At 39.7% G+C, this 16553-nt stretch overlaps 1 protein-coding gene across 4 annotated transcripts in view; it reads right to left on the bottom strand.

Moving 5' to 3' along the window:
* Window positions 1–16553, bottom strand: part of KATNAL1 (katanin catalytic subunit A1 like 1) — a 133805-nt gene that overhangs the window by 64066 nt on the left and 53186 nt on the right. For all 4 annotated transcript variants that reach the window (XM_085321822.1, XM_085321823.1, XM_085321820.1 and 1 more), the window contains exons 3-8: window positions 15706–15866; window positions 13586–13754; window positions 6655–6782; window positions 6056–6161; window positions 1085–1243; window positions 72–198 (exon numbers count right to left, since the gene is read on the bottom strand). In XM_085321822.1, coding sequence (XP_085177948.1) covers window positions 72–198; window positions 1085–1243; window positions 6056–6161; window positions 6655–6782; window positions 13586–13754; window positions 15706–15866 — 850 coding nt within the window. The remainder of the gene's footprint in view (window positions 1–71; window positions 199–1084; window positions 1244–6055; window positions 6162–6654; window positions 6783–13585; window positions 13755–15705; window positions 15867–16553) is intronic.

Raw genomic sequence — 16553 nt, 5'->3', positions numbered from 1 at the left:
GCTCAAATTCTGATGTTCCCACCTGGAAAGAAAGTGTCCCAACCCTGAACTCAGATCTAAACACAAGTTACCATCCATTTGCACAAGCAGCTCTGACTTGACTCTGCGACTCGCCTCATGTTCGTCGGATGTGCCTCTGCGGCTGCAGATGGAGTCTATTTCATCAATGAAGATTGTTGTYGGAGCGTAAAATCTCGCCTTTATTCAAACAAAAACACCATTATTAAAACAGCAGCAACAAGCAGAGGCCTTCAAGACACCACAACCCAACTGAGTTAGGTATACTACATACATAAAGAAAAAAGCATATCCCTTCTCCTTACAAGAAAATAATTTAAAATGTTGATTTTACAAGCAGTTTGGCATATGCTTGTGTTTAAATAGAACCCCTTGAGTCAAAAGTCTTTCAACGTTCATTGTTTTCTTAAGCAACCAGTCTTACAAAGGGGAAAAGAAACACAATGAAAATATAGGCAGTTTTTAAATGCCTAGATTTTTGCGCTGATGAAYGGAAAGCACAGGGGAAAGAAAGGAGCTCAATCTATCTCTGAAAAGACAAGTGTTCACTGAGAGTATGGTAGAAGTGAAATGAGGAGCATGAAAAGGTGAATGACTCCTCAGTACAGGTCTATATGGGCACGTCCTCACACACCTACATGATGAACTGCCCCCAGTAAATCACTGAGAAGCTTTTCCATCCAGCATTCAAAATAGGAACAGAAGTAAAATACGTTTTGCTTCTAGAATAACAGTTCCCCAAATCCTCCAGTTTCAAGTCTGCTTCCTATGGGCTTATTATCTCAAATGATACAAACTGAATCTTGGTCAAATTCACGACTCTGTGGAACTGCCACAGCTCCACCYATAGCCTGGAAAATGCTATCCTGATCATGGATGACAAACATTCCCTTCTTAATTATCAAGAATGTATTAGAAGAAGAGAGAGATTACATATTCTTATCTGATCAAGGCGTGTCAGTGCAATGAACTGCATGCTTCTAACACGCTACTGGAGGGTTGGGGAACCAACAGAGAGGTCCCTTCTCACCCTAGTGATCCACAGACGACAACATCAAGAACATACCATTTCAAACAAGAGGCGGACTAGCTTTTCAGACTCTCCTCTGTATTTAGATGTCAGAGTAGAGGAAGAGACATTGAAGAATGTTGTTCCACATTCTGTAGCAACAGCTTTTGCTAACATTGTTTTGCCAGTGCCAGGAGGACCAACCATTAGCACACCCTGAAAGTGAAGACAGAAGTAATGAACAACAAATGTAGAAACTTTGCAATCAGCTATCTTAATAGGATCGAAGATCTGCTTAAATGCTTAGTAACATCAGTGGATTGYCATCAGTGGAAGACAAAAGAACCATGCATCCAGAGAACAGCATGGAAGTGTTCTGCCATTTATTTTTCTTATTAATGCMCTGAAGTCAGGAGTACAAATGCCAATAACTGCTGCTGCAGCTATCACCTGAGAAGAGGGGAATATATTTACAGCTTGTTCTGAGTCAGCCACAGCCTAGACTTGGAAGTTAGGTCTCTCCCAAATCATGAGAGGCTATACAGGCAGATGAAGAGAGCAAATTTTTCTTCTTTTTGGAATAAAGGCCCCTCATGAAAAAAGCTTCGCAGACACCAAAATACTTTCGCTAAAAGTTACATTCTCTCATTAGGGCATTTTTCTACAGAAAAACATTTTGCCAAAAAAATCCTGACCATGTGCATGTGTGAGTCTTGTTGATTTTTACTTCTTGGTACTCAGTAGAACATTCACTGAATACAAGGGCTTCYCTTCAGTCTCTCCATCTAAGTACTTCTAAGGCCATATTGCTGCATCTTAGCACCTCCTGGCTGAAGTACCATCCTCACCACACAGCAGAACAGCACTACTTTCTCTGTTTTACAGATCAGGAACTGTGGGCCATGTGGACTACCACTCAATCCCACAAAAAGTCTAACATGGACCTCAGCGATTATTTCAAAAACTTTAAACTAGAAAATGAACTGCACTCATCAAGTYGCAGGCTGGCACCCACATCATCAGACCGTCTTTCGGTCTATGRTCTTGTTGTCTATCAGAAAGCGAGAGGAAGGAGCACACATCTCTCCTAACTCAGCACACAGTTACTCATCATCATGCAAGCAGGTTTTTTGGCTAGCCACACAGACCCTCAGGACCTTTGTTAAGATTGTAGCACCGAGACTGGCTAGTCACCCTGATTACAATGAAAAGATAAGAGTTTTCAAGCGAGCTACTACAACAATTCCTGAAGATGTGAGACTCCTCCTACCATGAGGTTACTGCTGACTCTCAGAAGAAAACTAACTCTTGATATTATTTGCAAATACAGTTATCTTTGAGTAATCTTTCCAATCCAGCAGCTGTGAATAGGGCACTAGATAGGCACCATGATTCTGAAAATGGCACTGCAAAAATATAGTTCTCAAGCAGTTTTTTTTTTTTTTAACTACAAAATCTTATTACATGCTAACAAGAGTTTCCTAAAGTAAAGTTGTACTATGTTGTAAGGGTAATCAAATTAACTAGAATTAGAATTGCACATCATAATGTGCTTTGCAATTAATATCTTACATAAAATGCCACAGCAATAAAATATCCGTTAAACGCAAGCCACAGTGCAAATTAGATTTCATCTGCTCCTCACAAAAATTTACTTCAGAAAGCACRAAGAATGACATGGAAGAGATCTATAAAAACAAATCAACCGCGAATGCAATTATTCAAAAATGTACTTTTCAAAACCAATAGCCTCTCTATGCTACATTTTCCATTAACTCTTAATACCTTTACTGCTGTTTAACACTTTACTAATGCAAGCTCAACATACATTCATCAGTAAATTAAGTCAGAAACATTCACTCTCTTTCCACAGAACTAATGCTCCAATGTCACTCTTCAGGCTGTCCAAGGTTTCCTAAACTCCAGGGCAGCAAGCATAAAAATGTAAATTGAGTCTTTTCCTTCCCATGAACATTCAGACATACACTATGATTTGAGCTGCTGCATAGTCATACCAATACCATAGTAGTATGCACGTAAAACCCTGGAGCAACTGAGTGGAAATTTTTCAGCCTGTGATATCAGGTCAGAGGTGACTTACTGTTCTATCTGAAATTCAAATTTGTTTGTTTAATACTTCAAAAAAAGCTTCACCTCAATGCAAATCCCAAATGCTAACCCCATACAAACTCTGTTCACAGCATGACCTGGTGATACAAGGAGCTATCACCCTTTTTTAGGTAATGCTTTGGTCTTCCATTATTGTGGAAGGTCAAATTCTGCTTTCTGCTACACACCCTGTTCACTGCTGAACTGAAAGCCCTTGGCTTTGCACCTCCTGTGTAACTACTAAAAAGAGTTTTACCTAGCACATGACATTGGTGGCATTATGTATGTGCTTCATCCAGGTGCAAAGCAGCCACACCAGGTGCAAAGCCAGAGGAAAACGAAGCTCTCTGGGGATAAAGAAGATAGAAATATCAGGGTTTTTTTTTTTAAAAAAAAAAAAAAAAAAAAGGAAAGAAAAGAAAAAAGAGAGAGAGGGAAAAAAGGTGAACTTGAGTTCCCAGCAAAACTAGATGTACATGCTTGCAAAGAGAAACACATATGATCAAATTTGCTTTTTCCTCTTTGCAAACTAGGAGGCTGCCACTTACTCTCTAGTTAAAATCCTTGACAAACACAAAGCCTTCTTTATTTTTCCTGTAAGGCTCTGTTAATCCAGACTATTCCAATAAGAAGCTGAAATGCACCACAGGGAGCGAGTGTTTTGATGCAATCGCTGCAGGGTTACTTCTTGTTGTTGTAACAATCACTAGCAGAGCAGTGGGAAGCACAGCAAGCAACCGGGCTGTCTTGGCACAAAACACTTCAGAGAAAAAATAAAGAGTAAGCCCATGGACACTCAGAAACCCACGGCTGCAAGTATACAGCACTTGTGTTGAGTCAGGAGGAGAGCTGGCTTCTTCATACAAGGCACTGTCCTCTGAAAACAGGGGCAAACTGTGAGGGCTGTCTTGGGAATTGTTCTCAGGAGAGACTGAACATCCAAAAGCAGATTTGGCTGCCTTTTCCCTGAATTATTGTCCTGAATGCCTAGGCTCAACAAATGCCTGCTGCTACACTGATTACTGCAAGAAACAGCCTTCCTTTCAAAACTCCTCATCCTTGTAGCACAGTCAGAGGTCAACAGTAGGGAAAACACATGCTGTTCTGTGTGAAAAATAAATTGAGGAGAGTTACAGCTTCACAAGTCACCAGGAAAAAGGCTAACAATGAAGGCTCTTCACGGACTCTACAGAAATCAATTTGCATTTCAGACTGAAGGGAGGAAATCGTCTTAGAGCTCTTTTTTCCATGTCTACAACCACCTAGTTTTCAGGTATGACTTTGGCCAGTAGGGAAAAATAATCATCTCATGCAAAGAGAAAGAGACCACAACTCTTAGGACCAGGCCACTGTTTCCYTAGCCACTGCCACAATATTTGGAAATAGGGCCAGTGGAGCACTCTTCACGTTGCCTACAGTCTGCTCAGGTATGCGCAGGCCACTGCATCCTCTAGGTACGTTAACAGGTTCAAAAGAAACACAGCAAGTCCTCATTCCCTTACAAGCCTTTGAAAACAAGATGGATTTGACTGCTGTAGTCTGTGAAGAGGGTATGGATCAACATCCTCTTTCGCAAACCAGGGCAGGCAAAAGACACCAGAATATCTCCATACACTTTAGCCTACTGATATTCAGGCTCCATCTACACTGATAGTTTGGTTAAGTTTAAGGTTAACCTCAAGTCCACAGGTACTCACCACAAGCACTCTAAACCCCAAAGACCTTCCTGGCTCGACCTCTATACTATCCTGGCTCCAGGTTCAGGCTAGCCTCCCTGCTCCTCCTGCTTGTCTGGAACTTGCCAAAGCCTCCAGCAGGAGTGTTCCTCAAGCAGCAGTCCATCGCACAGGTATCAACTCCCACCCATTCTGACTTCCACTTTTTCCATAAGCCCCAGGAACAAGTCTTCAGTTCCTGCAGGGCTTTGTTCTGCAAATCAGTAGAATAATGTGGATCCAGGACTGGCTCAGGCTGCAGAGGACAACCCTGAAAACTAATCCTATGTATAAGCAAAAGAATTATAAGGATCAAGCAGAAAAATAGAGGGCAGGTGTCAGTAACACAAGGATTGATGTATGCTGCTAAACCAGTGCATTAAACTGCAGAAACTACTCATGTACACAGTGTTCCCTACAAGTCATTGCTTCACAGCAATGCTTCACAGAGTCAGAATGACAGACAATTTGCAACAAGGAGTCTCTTTTCCTCAGTTCACCTCTAAATCCTTCTCAGTAGCCAGGAGGCCCCTATGTTGTGACTAGTTATTCCAAAAACAAGGATCAATCCATCTCAAACAAAAGCAAAACAGTTTTATTTTCTGTTTACAAAAATGCTCAGCAACCTCTTCTCTCCTTCTTTTAAGCTCTGAGCAAGGCCTAGACTGGGTTCTGATCTCTGGTCTCCCCCCCCCCATTAGTCCAGCTCAGTCCAATATTGTCCAGCTGCAAGTGGGGCAGGTTAGCTCCCCTTCTTCTTGCATCTTCCAGCCTGCAGTTTGCAGCCTGCAAAAGAGACAGCTGGCACGTGCAAAATAAAACAATCCAAAGACTGCTCTCTTTAATGAAGTGGTAAAGAGGAGCCTTCATAATCCAAAACACAGCTCTCCATTAAGCATTTCTGCTTCTATTAATGTATCCTATATACTGGCTCATACGTACAGGCTGACATATAGAGTATTGCCATCAACAAACAATGACTGAAAAAACATAAGAATTATTATTTACTGGAAGCCCTGCACATTATTCCAGCAGTTTATTTCAATACATTTTGCATGAATCATTATGACAGGATTTCATGAACAAAACCTCAGTCCTTCCTGTCTGCCTTTTTACTCTTTAATATAGGCACTTATACACACTGCAGCAGCAGGTATGTTCATCTACAACTTGCCAATTACTGAAATACCAAATAAATGCCCACCTTCCAAGGTCTTCTGATCCCTTTGAAAAAATCAGGCATCCACATTGGAAGAACAACAGCTTCTCTTAATAATTTCTTGGCTTCTTCCAAATCTGCTATGTCATCCCTGTGTAAGGCAAAGAAACTTGTATAAGATTCCTGTACAATAATACTTCTTCTGCTTTTAAACAATGAAAAACAGAGAAGCTTTTCATTCAGTAGCATCTCTTTTAGCATGTCAGTATACGCCTCATGAGAGCACTCCAACAATCCTGTGACCTAAAACTGAATCCACTTGCAAAGGTAGGGAAAAAATGACTTTCAACTCAACATACCCTGAGCTGCTTAATTAAAAAATGTTTTGGACAAAGTGAACATCAGAGTGATATCTTTAAAGTTCTCCGGAGTGTACTTGCATTACAGCAGCATTTGTAATGGATCCATAATATCAGTTAGCAACAAAAGCCTAACTCAAATTAATAAACTGTTAAAAACAGAAGACCTTGTTTTGTTCCTGTGTAGAAGACCATGATGGCTCCCCATTTTAAGAGTTAGAAGGAAGATAATTCCTCCCTTTCTCCATACTAGCAAAAACAGTTCAATTCAAATAATCCTCATACCAATGAATGCTTGGATTCCTTGAAACAATGTCCCTTTCAAGAGCTTCGACCAAGTCTTTGTCATAACCAGCTCCATCAAATTTTGGAATTTCCCCATCACCAGCACCTTCCTGGGTTATTTTCTTTCCCTAGAAGTGAAAGTCACACAGACTGATAAGGACATTTTTCTTTCAACATATCCATTACTAGTAGCCTACAGCAGTACTGCCTGGTTCAACTATAAAGAGGTATCAACCTTTTACACAGAATGCTGACTATCTCAGCACCACTGTGACCAGCAAAGCCAATACTTTGGTCCACAAAAAGTCCCCAAACACCTCTGGATTCTTCCATCACAACATCACAATGTTTTCTTCATAGATGCAGCTCACTGTGATAAAATCCCACCAGAGCTCATTAAACATCACAGTGGGTTGGTTGATTTGTTTTAAGTTAGAAAATGAGACTTTAGCAATATTAAACCACTGTTTCGACTAGCGACATTTCTTGGCTAGCTGAATGCACAAATGCTGAAATAGCTTACCACTGCAGACCATGTAATGACTTAATGCTGCATTAAATCCTGGCTGAAGATGTGGCCATTTGAAGGGTATTTTGACTGGCTGTTTGAGCAGGAAGATGCTACATCTGCTGCAGTACCTGTCAAGAGTTACTCAACTGGGACCCCATCACCACTGAGAAAGGACATGAAAGCTGGTACACCCATGATCTTTGATGGAAGAAAACCAAGAATATTCTTTCCCACTGTTCAATTAAGGCCTTCCTGCCCAGCAATTCCTCCTTTCCTCAACTGCAAACTATCTATTTCCTTTCTCTCACTCACAATCCTGCTCCAATAAACAGTTAAAAAACTTTTAAAAGGTCATATTTATTTAAGAAATGCACCAAAAGCCCTACAGCAGCTCCCCAGTCATCTAAGCTGCTTTGAATTGCAGCAGCTTCTGCAACATGCTCGTACCCATTCAATGACCGAGCGAAATACTGCCTCTGTCCCAAATGGCCCACAGTTTCCGGTTAGTACTTCCACAGGTCTGTTGAGCTTATGGGGGTGAAGTAACATTCTCCCTTTGAAGAATTATGGCTCATTCTCCTCCTCCCATACTTCAGAAGGAAACCACTTCCCACATCAACAGCAGTGTTCAGCAGTGCCTGAAAAGCAGCTGCATTGTTTTAACCGAATTAGGCTGAATAGGGGAGCTACTTTAGGACTCCCAACTCAGCTTCTACATACTATCAGCAGCAAGTTAAAGAATCCCAGCTGGCTGCACAAAAGCAGCCTCAGCAAAGGAGGGCTGAGAAGCAGCCGGAGACACACACACACAAGCTTGCAGTGCAAAAAGATAGATATTACACTCCTCCCACTTGCTGTTAGCCTATAAGGCCTGTGAGGGAGCAGCTTATTTTCACACTATTTTTATTTCTTGCTTCCAAGTGAACTCTGTGTTGCTCAGTATTCCCAGATCGCCTTTTGCAATGGAAATTTAGCTGAAAGTTCTGTTTAGGCAAAAAGCTGATGTCAAAAATGTAATGGCCTGGTGTAAAAAGGAAACAGAGAAAAAAAGCCCTGTAGAGTTTGGAGGCTTTTAGGAAAGGGAAAAAATGGAATCTAAGTGTAACCATAAAAAGAAAACAAAAATCACAATAAAATCAAAGGTATTTGCTGTCTTTCCTTGGTACATGCCTCTCATATCCCCCTGCAATTAATTGGTTTTCCTAGTGGAAGAATTTTTCTGCACACTTAAAAAAAAAAAAAAAAAGAATTGGTTGTATGACTGTTTTGTTTTGTTTTGTTTTCCAGGATGAAACAAGATTAAGGCAGGCTTTAAAAAGCAGTAAAAACCAGGGCAGATCACTCAGCTACAATGTGCTGGGGGAGAAGGCTGAAGCGGCCGCTCAAAACCCACGTACCTGAGGCAGGCCTGCAGATTTGTGCAAGTCTGAAGTGCAGCCTTATCGCTGTGCGGGAAAGACAGTGAACAAGCAGATCAAACAGTGCRATACCRGCACCTCAGTGCAAYGCGCTTAAAAAATTAATTAATTAATTAATTARAAAAGGCATGCACCCTGCTACGGAGACGCCGCGAAGCCGCTGGGCGGCAGCAGAGCGTGGCCACGGCTGCCCCGCGGGCTCCAGCCTCGACCCGCGCCGCCCAGCGAGGCTCATCCTCCCCTGCTTCCCGGGGCCCGGCTCTGCGACGAGGAGACGGGAAGGAGGCCAAGGCAGGGACTCGCCTCCAACGCAATGACGGCTCTTGTTTTAGTCGAATGCAATTTTTCAAAATTTTTTTCCAAGTTCCATACTTAAAATAAAGATTTAAAATATTTAAGAGTTTCCACATGTAATAAAATTAGTAAAATGGGTCCAACCTGCCATCCTTGGGCAGCAGGTAAGTGAGCAGAGCTAGAAGGAAAGACTAATCAAGGCTGCCGGACTGAGTTACACAGTCTTCTGTTTTGTAAGCATAATTCATACCCTCATTTCTTTTTCAGACATTGCTTTCCCAAAACAGCTTTTAAAAAAAGCATCTGTGATGGCTTCTCTCTAAGAATGTATGCAAATATCTGGAGGTATCCTGGTCTGCAAGAGACTACTCCTGCCCAGTCCCCTTGGCAATCACGCTGCGAAACTCTTTTCTTAGGCCAACTAAGTTTCCATTCAAACAAACACATATAGAGATTTGTTGGGTTTTCCATCAGGAGAGGGTCTCAGATTTGCACTGCTCTACTGGAAAAAAAATCTCATTTCCAATTCATTTCATTTCCATTCCATTCATTTCCAAAATGAATCTATTCACGTACCAAGTTTGTCCCTTGGTTTCAGCAGTCCCTTCTTTCATGCGTCACCACCCCGATGTATTTGTACCACGTGTGCCCTCTGCCTTCATTCACCAAACTAAGACTCCTCTTGGAACACAAGCTCTCCAGTTACCTGTTCACTTTTTTCTTCCCCTTCTTATAACAAAAAACTTATCTTGCTTGCTTGCTCAAGCTTTGCTTGAGCAAGGCTGTTGAAATGCACACAAAATACTCCAGCTGCTGTCTCACTAGGGTCTCACATCATGGCATCAGTATTTCTTCTCTTTGCTGGTTATACCTCAACAAACACAGCCTGGAATCTTCTTTGCATTCCCACGGCTATATAATACTGGCACCTTACAGTCAACCTGAAAGTGGTCAGTTACGTAGAATAATCCTGGCAGTTGCAATGGCCAGAAATGGGTCCCGAAGATATCTTCCTCTCCTGCAGATTCTTCCCACCACACACATACACAAAGCAGCAAACGTCACATGCACTCTCTGTCTCTTGCTGCCGAAGCCAAAGGTGGCATCTGGCTGTTCTTCGCTTGAGCAGCTACCTGTTCCCATCACCTTCAGCAAAAAGGTGACGTGCTGAATGAAAGCTCGGCAAGATCCAACTTCTGCTGATACACCCACATCTTTCTCCTTCTCAGCTGCTGATCTCCCAATACTTAGCAAAAATTCTTGTTACAGCCTCCAAGTGCACAGCCTTCTGCTCTGCACAACTGAACATTATCCCATTTCCATGACTTAAGCACAGAGTCATCCAATTCCTTCTGTATCGCGGTTTGATTCTCCTCTATTGTGACAGAGCTTCCCAACTTCGTGTCATCAGCAAATTGAATTAGCACTTTCTATTTTTTTGTGCCCAGGTCATCCATTTCAGTGTAAACCAGAAATCAGTCTCTGGTCTTGAGCACTTCCATAAATAATCTTCCAGTTGCTTGATACTTGTTCTTCAAGTGCTCATCAGTATTCCCCTTAAAACTTAATTCCCTCCCCACCTTACAATTCTATACCACAMAGTCCTAGTTTAACTAATTACTTCCCATGTGGCACCCTATCACATATTTTACTGAAATCCATGTAGATGAATTTGACTGTATTTCTTTTTCTAAGACATTCATAAGAACTCTAGAGAAAGTGCTAATTAAGGCAATACTGTGTTTAAGAAATCACACTTCATTTTACACCTTTTCTGGTTAGTCCTATGTCTTTCACTTTTATTCCATTCTGAATTTGTTCTATAAATGCTGCATAGTTCAAATGTACAGCTCCAGTTGCCTGGATCACCATTTCTTTCCTCTTCTAAACACAGGCACTCTCAAAGCAATTTGCCATTGACACCGGGCAATGATAGACCCTGGCTGACTAGTCCATTACTATTTCACATCCTACTGCAATATCTACCTTCCTCATCCACTGACAATTTAAAGTAACCTAAAGATTATTCCTAAGAAGTCTTCTAGTGCTTAGATGTGGCATCATACAATTTCTAAAATGCACATATGTAACACTCATGCTGCCTCTTTCACTGTTGAACAGAGGCAAAAATTCTTGGCATTAATCCAGCTGATGATACCTTGAGAACAAGCCGGATGATTTCCAGAGGAACTAAGAAGAAAGAGGCACTTGAAAGCAGGCCTTTAGAAGAAGGAACACATAAACATGAGGACTTAGCAAATAAACAGCATCCAAGTTAGTTTCAACTCACAATACAGCACTACAAAAGGAGATTTTAGTGCTCCTTTAGTGCTATGCTTTAGTGCATAGTCAGGGCAAGAGTTACCCCTAGATGGTTACAGTCTGAATGAGAAAATGATACGGTTTTGGAAGGAGAAAAGGTGAAAGAAGGCTTCACACTCACATAAGGAGGCAAAATATTTCTAAAATACAAATAGCCATACTTATCTTGAGAAATACCATAAATAAATATGCATATTGTACCCAGTAAAGAGTACAATCTGTAATACTCCAACCAGCGTCTTAGGAAATGARTATGTTACCTTCTAAGCAGTCCTATTCAAGCATCCAAAACCAAAAATTATAGAGCAAAAAAAATTTTACTATAGGAGAAAATAGATATATAGTTACTTAGTTTCAAGCTTCAGTTTTGCCCTTTTACTTTTAGGTGAACATAAAGAGTTACTGAACCTCTTTGATTTGACATATTGGACTACCACGGTAAACTTCTCCTAGATGCTCCAGAAACTGAAAAATATCAACACTTGCAAACTAAGAAAGGATAAAACTGAGAGGGAAATTAAGCCTATTTTCTTGAGTGTATGAACTACACAAAGTTGCAGTAACTGCTTTCACTTCCCACCGCTGGCTATTTTTTCTTTCACTTTCTATACCAGCTATTTCTTCTTTCATTCAAAATTCTTCAAAGGAAAATCGCTGATTCCTTTTCAAAATTGTTATACAACACGTGAGAATTTGTAATCTGGCATGATTTTTGCRTATATACCAGACATAGAAAGTAAAATAACTGTCAAGCAGCTAGACTAATGCAAAAAGCGTACTTTTTAAAGAGTAGACATTAGTAGCTATTTTCCTTCTGCCACCTAGTGACCAAGTTATTCAGATAAGAAGAGCATTTAAAATGTATCATTAAATGAAGCACCTTCATGACATTTCCTCTATCTGGCAACAGTGGTGTTACTAATCRCATTATTCTCAGAGACAAGTATTGTACAAGTCATGTTGCTGTAGCTCCTTATAGTAAAGCCCTATAATGCTCATCACCGGAAAGCTCTGAGCGCGGAGTTCACCCTCATTAGAGGTAAGACTTTGAAGGCTGCCTTACAGAAACACATCTGGTGAATTAAACCTGTCACACACCATGATTCCATTTCCCCACATAACTGGCAGAACTGTAAATTATTTCACAGTTGTTTACAAGCTTTTTACAGCTTACAGGATACACAACTGTTATTTTAAATCTTACTGATCTAGACTGGAGAGATTCCTAAAACGACCTACACAGTTGCTCAGTGGGACCGCTAAACAAGTGCCTGAACTTGTCTACTAGTGGCAATAAGGGCTATTATCCCTTAATGTATTTTTTCTGTATAGAAAAAACAATTAATGATGGAAAAAGTATATCTTCGTCTTTTTACAGTGCAGGAAGAATTCAGTCTGTAATAGGAAGGCCCTAAAAGGGAGTAACTAAATAGATATGAAGGAAAACTGGCCAAAATATTTTTGTATTCATCTATCTAGATCTGTTCAATACTGTGTACCCAACAGGAAGGGACTTTTTATATCTTTGTCAGGAAATAAAGCTGCTTCAGTACATTCTGGASTTTTATCATTTATACCACAGATTCCTTGGATCTCTGGCACTGGCACCATGGTTAAATTTAAAAATTAAAGTTTCTTAGACATAACAATTTGCATGCAAAGACATCAGTCTTTTTCAGTCACAATACAATCCTTCCTAAATACTGTTTTTGAAACCATTACTTGATAGTGAATCACAGTGTCTCTTTCACTTCAGCACTGCTTCTCTTTCATGTATCTTTAAAGGATAAAAATTTCCAACTTGTTCTTATTCATTTCATTATTTTTCACAGTGTCTTTCCAAGAAACACCTTCCTAAATATTACAATGCAAATGTTTTCTGTAGAAAAAAAAAAAAAAAAAAAAGAAGAAGAAGTTGCTAGGAATTTGATTTTTGCTACATAAAGGAGGGCAATGATCTCACTTTTGTACTTCTTACATGGAAATCTTTCCAAGAGACCTGAACTGGATCCTCTTAAAAAGAAGAAGAGAGGAGGGAGAGAAGAAACTTTACACTTGATTTAAACTGACAGATTAGAATCAAATCCATGATCTAGGTGAGACAAAAGAAACACCCAGCAACCGGGTACCATGTTTTTGTAACAAAAAGTCTTCTCAAATCAAGAGAGAGCAAACATCTCAGCACTTTCCTTGATCTGCTGTCATTACAGCTAATCTCCACATAATACGTACTTTGTCCATGGTGCAGGAGGAAAGCAGCAAGTTCTCTTGCACAGGACTATTGTTATATTTTTGTCTTGGTATTAAACAACTAAAAATAAGAATGCTTCCCTTTGCAAACAGCTGCATTATAACTCCTTCCCCCACCTACATGCCCACTTCTTACCTTGTCATCTCTTCCTCTAGCTCTAGATTCCCTTTCTCGGCTACTTGTAGACTTCTCGCTTTTTGATGCTGGGTGTGCTCTGCCCGCAGGCCCACGTGGCTGCAGTCCTGGTGATTCTTTCCTTAAAGGTTTTACTTCTCGGTTGGGACGTTTTATCTGAGGTGGAGCCCTAACAACAAGCAACCACAATAAAAACATGCTAAAAACAGTGTAAAAAGGAGCAACTTTAGGACTAATAGTTCATTAATTCCCTTGGTGAATTATTAGCAAAGCTGACAAGCCCCCAAGTCTTATCYCCCTATATTTGCAAATCCAGCAATATATTTCTGGTTCTATATTTCYCCAAAGAAGAAATAAAAGAAAAAAAATACATCAGAAAAAAGAAGAGTTTAGTAGAAGAAAAACAGAAAATCATGAATACCATTAGATCAATACTCCCAAACAATCCTACAACAAACCATCATTCATGTAACAAAAAAGGAAACRGAATTCAGTTAGTTTTCAAACTAGTTTCCTCTGACTCCAGATCATAAGAATATATTAAGTTATATTCACATGCACAAGTTCTACACAAAGAAAAGACATTCCTGGCAAGAAGCTGGCTAATAGCTTTGGCAGGCACAAACAAGGAAAAAAATAAAGAATGAAGAAAAGTCATCCCACTTCCAATTTCATTCCCCTGTGTGAAAATTTCAAAACATAAAAGTTGCCTAGAAAGCAAAAGCAGATAGAGCTAAACTGCAACTATCTATATTTGTATGCATCATCCACTGACGTCAAAGACRACTCAGTAGTGGCATGAGGAGGCAGAATTTGTTTCTAAGATGAGGCATCACAGTCTTTTGCTCTAGGGATCAGACTTCAAATATGGAACTAAAAAACATGGGTAGGAACGTCATCCAACTTAACGTTCCCTGTTAAATCCTCTACTGATTCTTGGTCCGAGTAATTAAAAATTTGCTAACTACAAAAACATTTTCCTGGAATATTATTTAGCTATACTTCTGGATACAACTGTTACATTTTGCTTTATATATATTTTCATTAAACGTAATAGCATAAAACAGTTGTTAATTTTCCTTACTATCTCCACAAGATTTAAATTCATCTTAAAAACAGGAATGGTCTATTGAGACCTTAACTCTAAGTAAGATACACGAACAAATACCCTCTGCGTTTCACATAGTGTWACCGCAAATATTTTGATAATGGTTTATATCACTCAGAAAAGTAATGAGCTAATCAACATTACCACTATTTTACACTTCCATTTTTAGTGTTTTTTGAAAAGAAAGGACCAGTCTTTTTGTTTGATAGTCACGAAGCACATGAATTTACAATTAATCTCAGCATTTCTTTCTGCTAACCAATAAGATCTCTCACTTTTTTTCCCTTTCCTTCTTTGCTGATACGAATATACACACATTACATTTTTTTATTATTATAATGTTAGCAGAATGTTGGCATGATAAATTTTGTTCTTGTTTTTAAATTTGATTTCTTTCTTCCAACCACCTTTGTAAAGCACCATTAGAGTGAATATTAGCATTTCACAAAACGCACAAGCTATTTATTTAAAGAAAACTAATAGTTAATTGAAGATACCCTTAAGATGGTTATAGAACAAAAAGACCAAGTATTGCAGAACGTGTCTGGCATTAAAACTAACCAACTGATTAAACATAGGTCAYATTTTCTGTAGCTTGGGAGCAATTCCTAACCACAATGTCCATGAAGGTTCTTCAGTTCCAACTCCCTGCTGGGTCCCCAGCCATCAATGAATTCAACTGTTTAAATAAACTAAAATAAGAAGTTTTCTGTCTGCACATGACAAAGACTACTGTCACCAAAACCTCATTTAGTTCTTCAGCAGCCTCTAGTTCCAGACACTTAGCTAGCCACTTCTAGCAGTATAAAGGACTGACTTTCTTTAGAACTTCACCAATACATCTGAACTGCAATTTAATTACATCGTGTCCAATTAATTATATCTATGTTTTATTGCAAATGATTAAGGTGTAATGAAATGCGATTTTCATGTTACAAATACATTCAAAATAGAGCATGAATGTATGGCAACCCAATTTCATCCCATCCACCCCGCCTGAGCCTTTCATTACCTGTGTTCAGCTGGAACAGGAGGTGGCCATACAGCAGGATCTCTAAAAGGCTCATCTTGGCAGGATACAGGGATATCTGCAGGTCTGTCCATTTTAAAACTCTCTAAAGTGTTGACAATGCTCTTAACTTGCTCATATTCTTCAACTAGTTCTTGTCGGACCTTCAGAAATACATACTTAATTTCAAAATGATTACTATTTAAACCTTCATTCAGTTTTACCACAGAAAGTAGTTGAAAACATACACTGCCCTCAAAAGCTGGGATTCCCAAGCAGTTCCATTCACAAGCCCCAGACCTACCAGACTGACAATAGATCCTTAATGACAGCAGAAACAATTGAATCTGTTATGTTCCTCTTCCTGCTTGCAAATGTCATGCAGCTGAATTTTAGACTTGAAGTTTCCATTGCCACCAGTCAGGGAATTAGAATTAAAACTACAGCAATAATTTCAAGATTATTTACTTGATGATGGTCAATTTGTATCAGCTGACCAACAGCATGATCCAGTTCCAGTGAAATCAAAGACCTTTCCTTTAGGGCACAAATTTCAGTTTTCAATACCACTGAAGCCTAGGAAACATAACATTTGTGTAGCATTTTTGTGWGTTTTTAGTCATATGGCTTGTAACAAGATCAAATTTTCTGACCGGGTCTTAGTTCACACCATCAGCCAAAAAATGCTCACAAGCTTGCTCACAAGCACAAATTTTCAGTGCATTAAAGGCATGTGAGGATTCACCTGAGTGCACCAACACTGCATTTTACCAGTTTTCCACCTATCATTCAGTGATGCTTTCCATTCTGTGGGACTGATCTTCATGCTTACTTTGTTTTTTCCTGCTCAG

The sequence above is a fragment of the Rhea americana genome, unplaced genomic scaffold (assembly GCF_003343005.1).
Source record: "Rhea americana isolate MKP2758 unplaced genomic scaffold, rheAme1 scaffold_71, whole genome shotgun sequence".
In the NCBI taxonomy this organism is placed as follows: Eukaryota; Metazoa; Chordata; class Aves; order Rheiformes; family Rheidae; genus Rhea; species Rhea americana.
The sequence above is the reverse complement of the archived record's forward strand: the minus strand, read 5'-3'. Positions and strand labels throughout refer to the sequence as shown.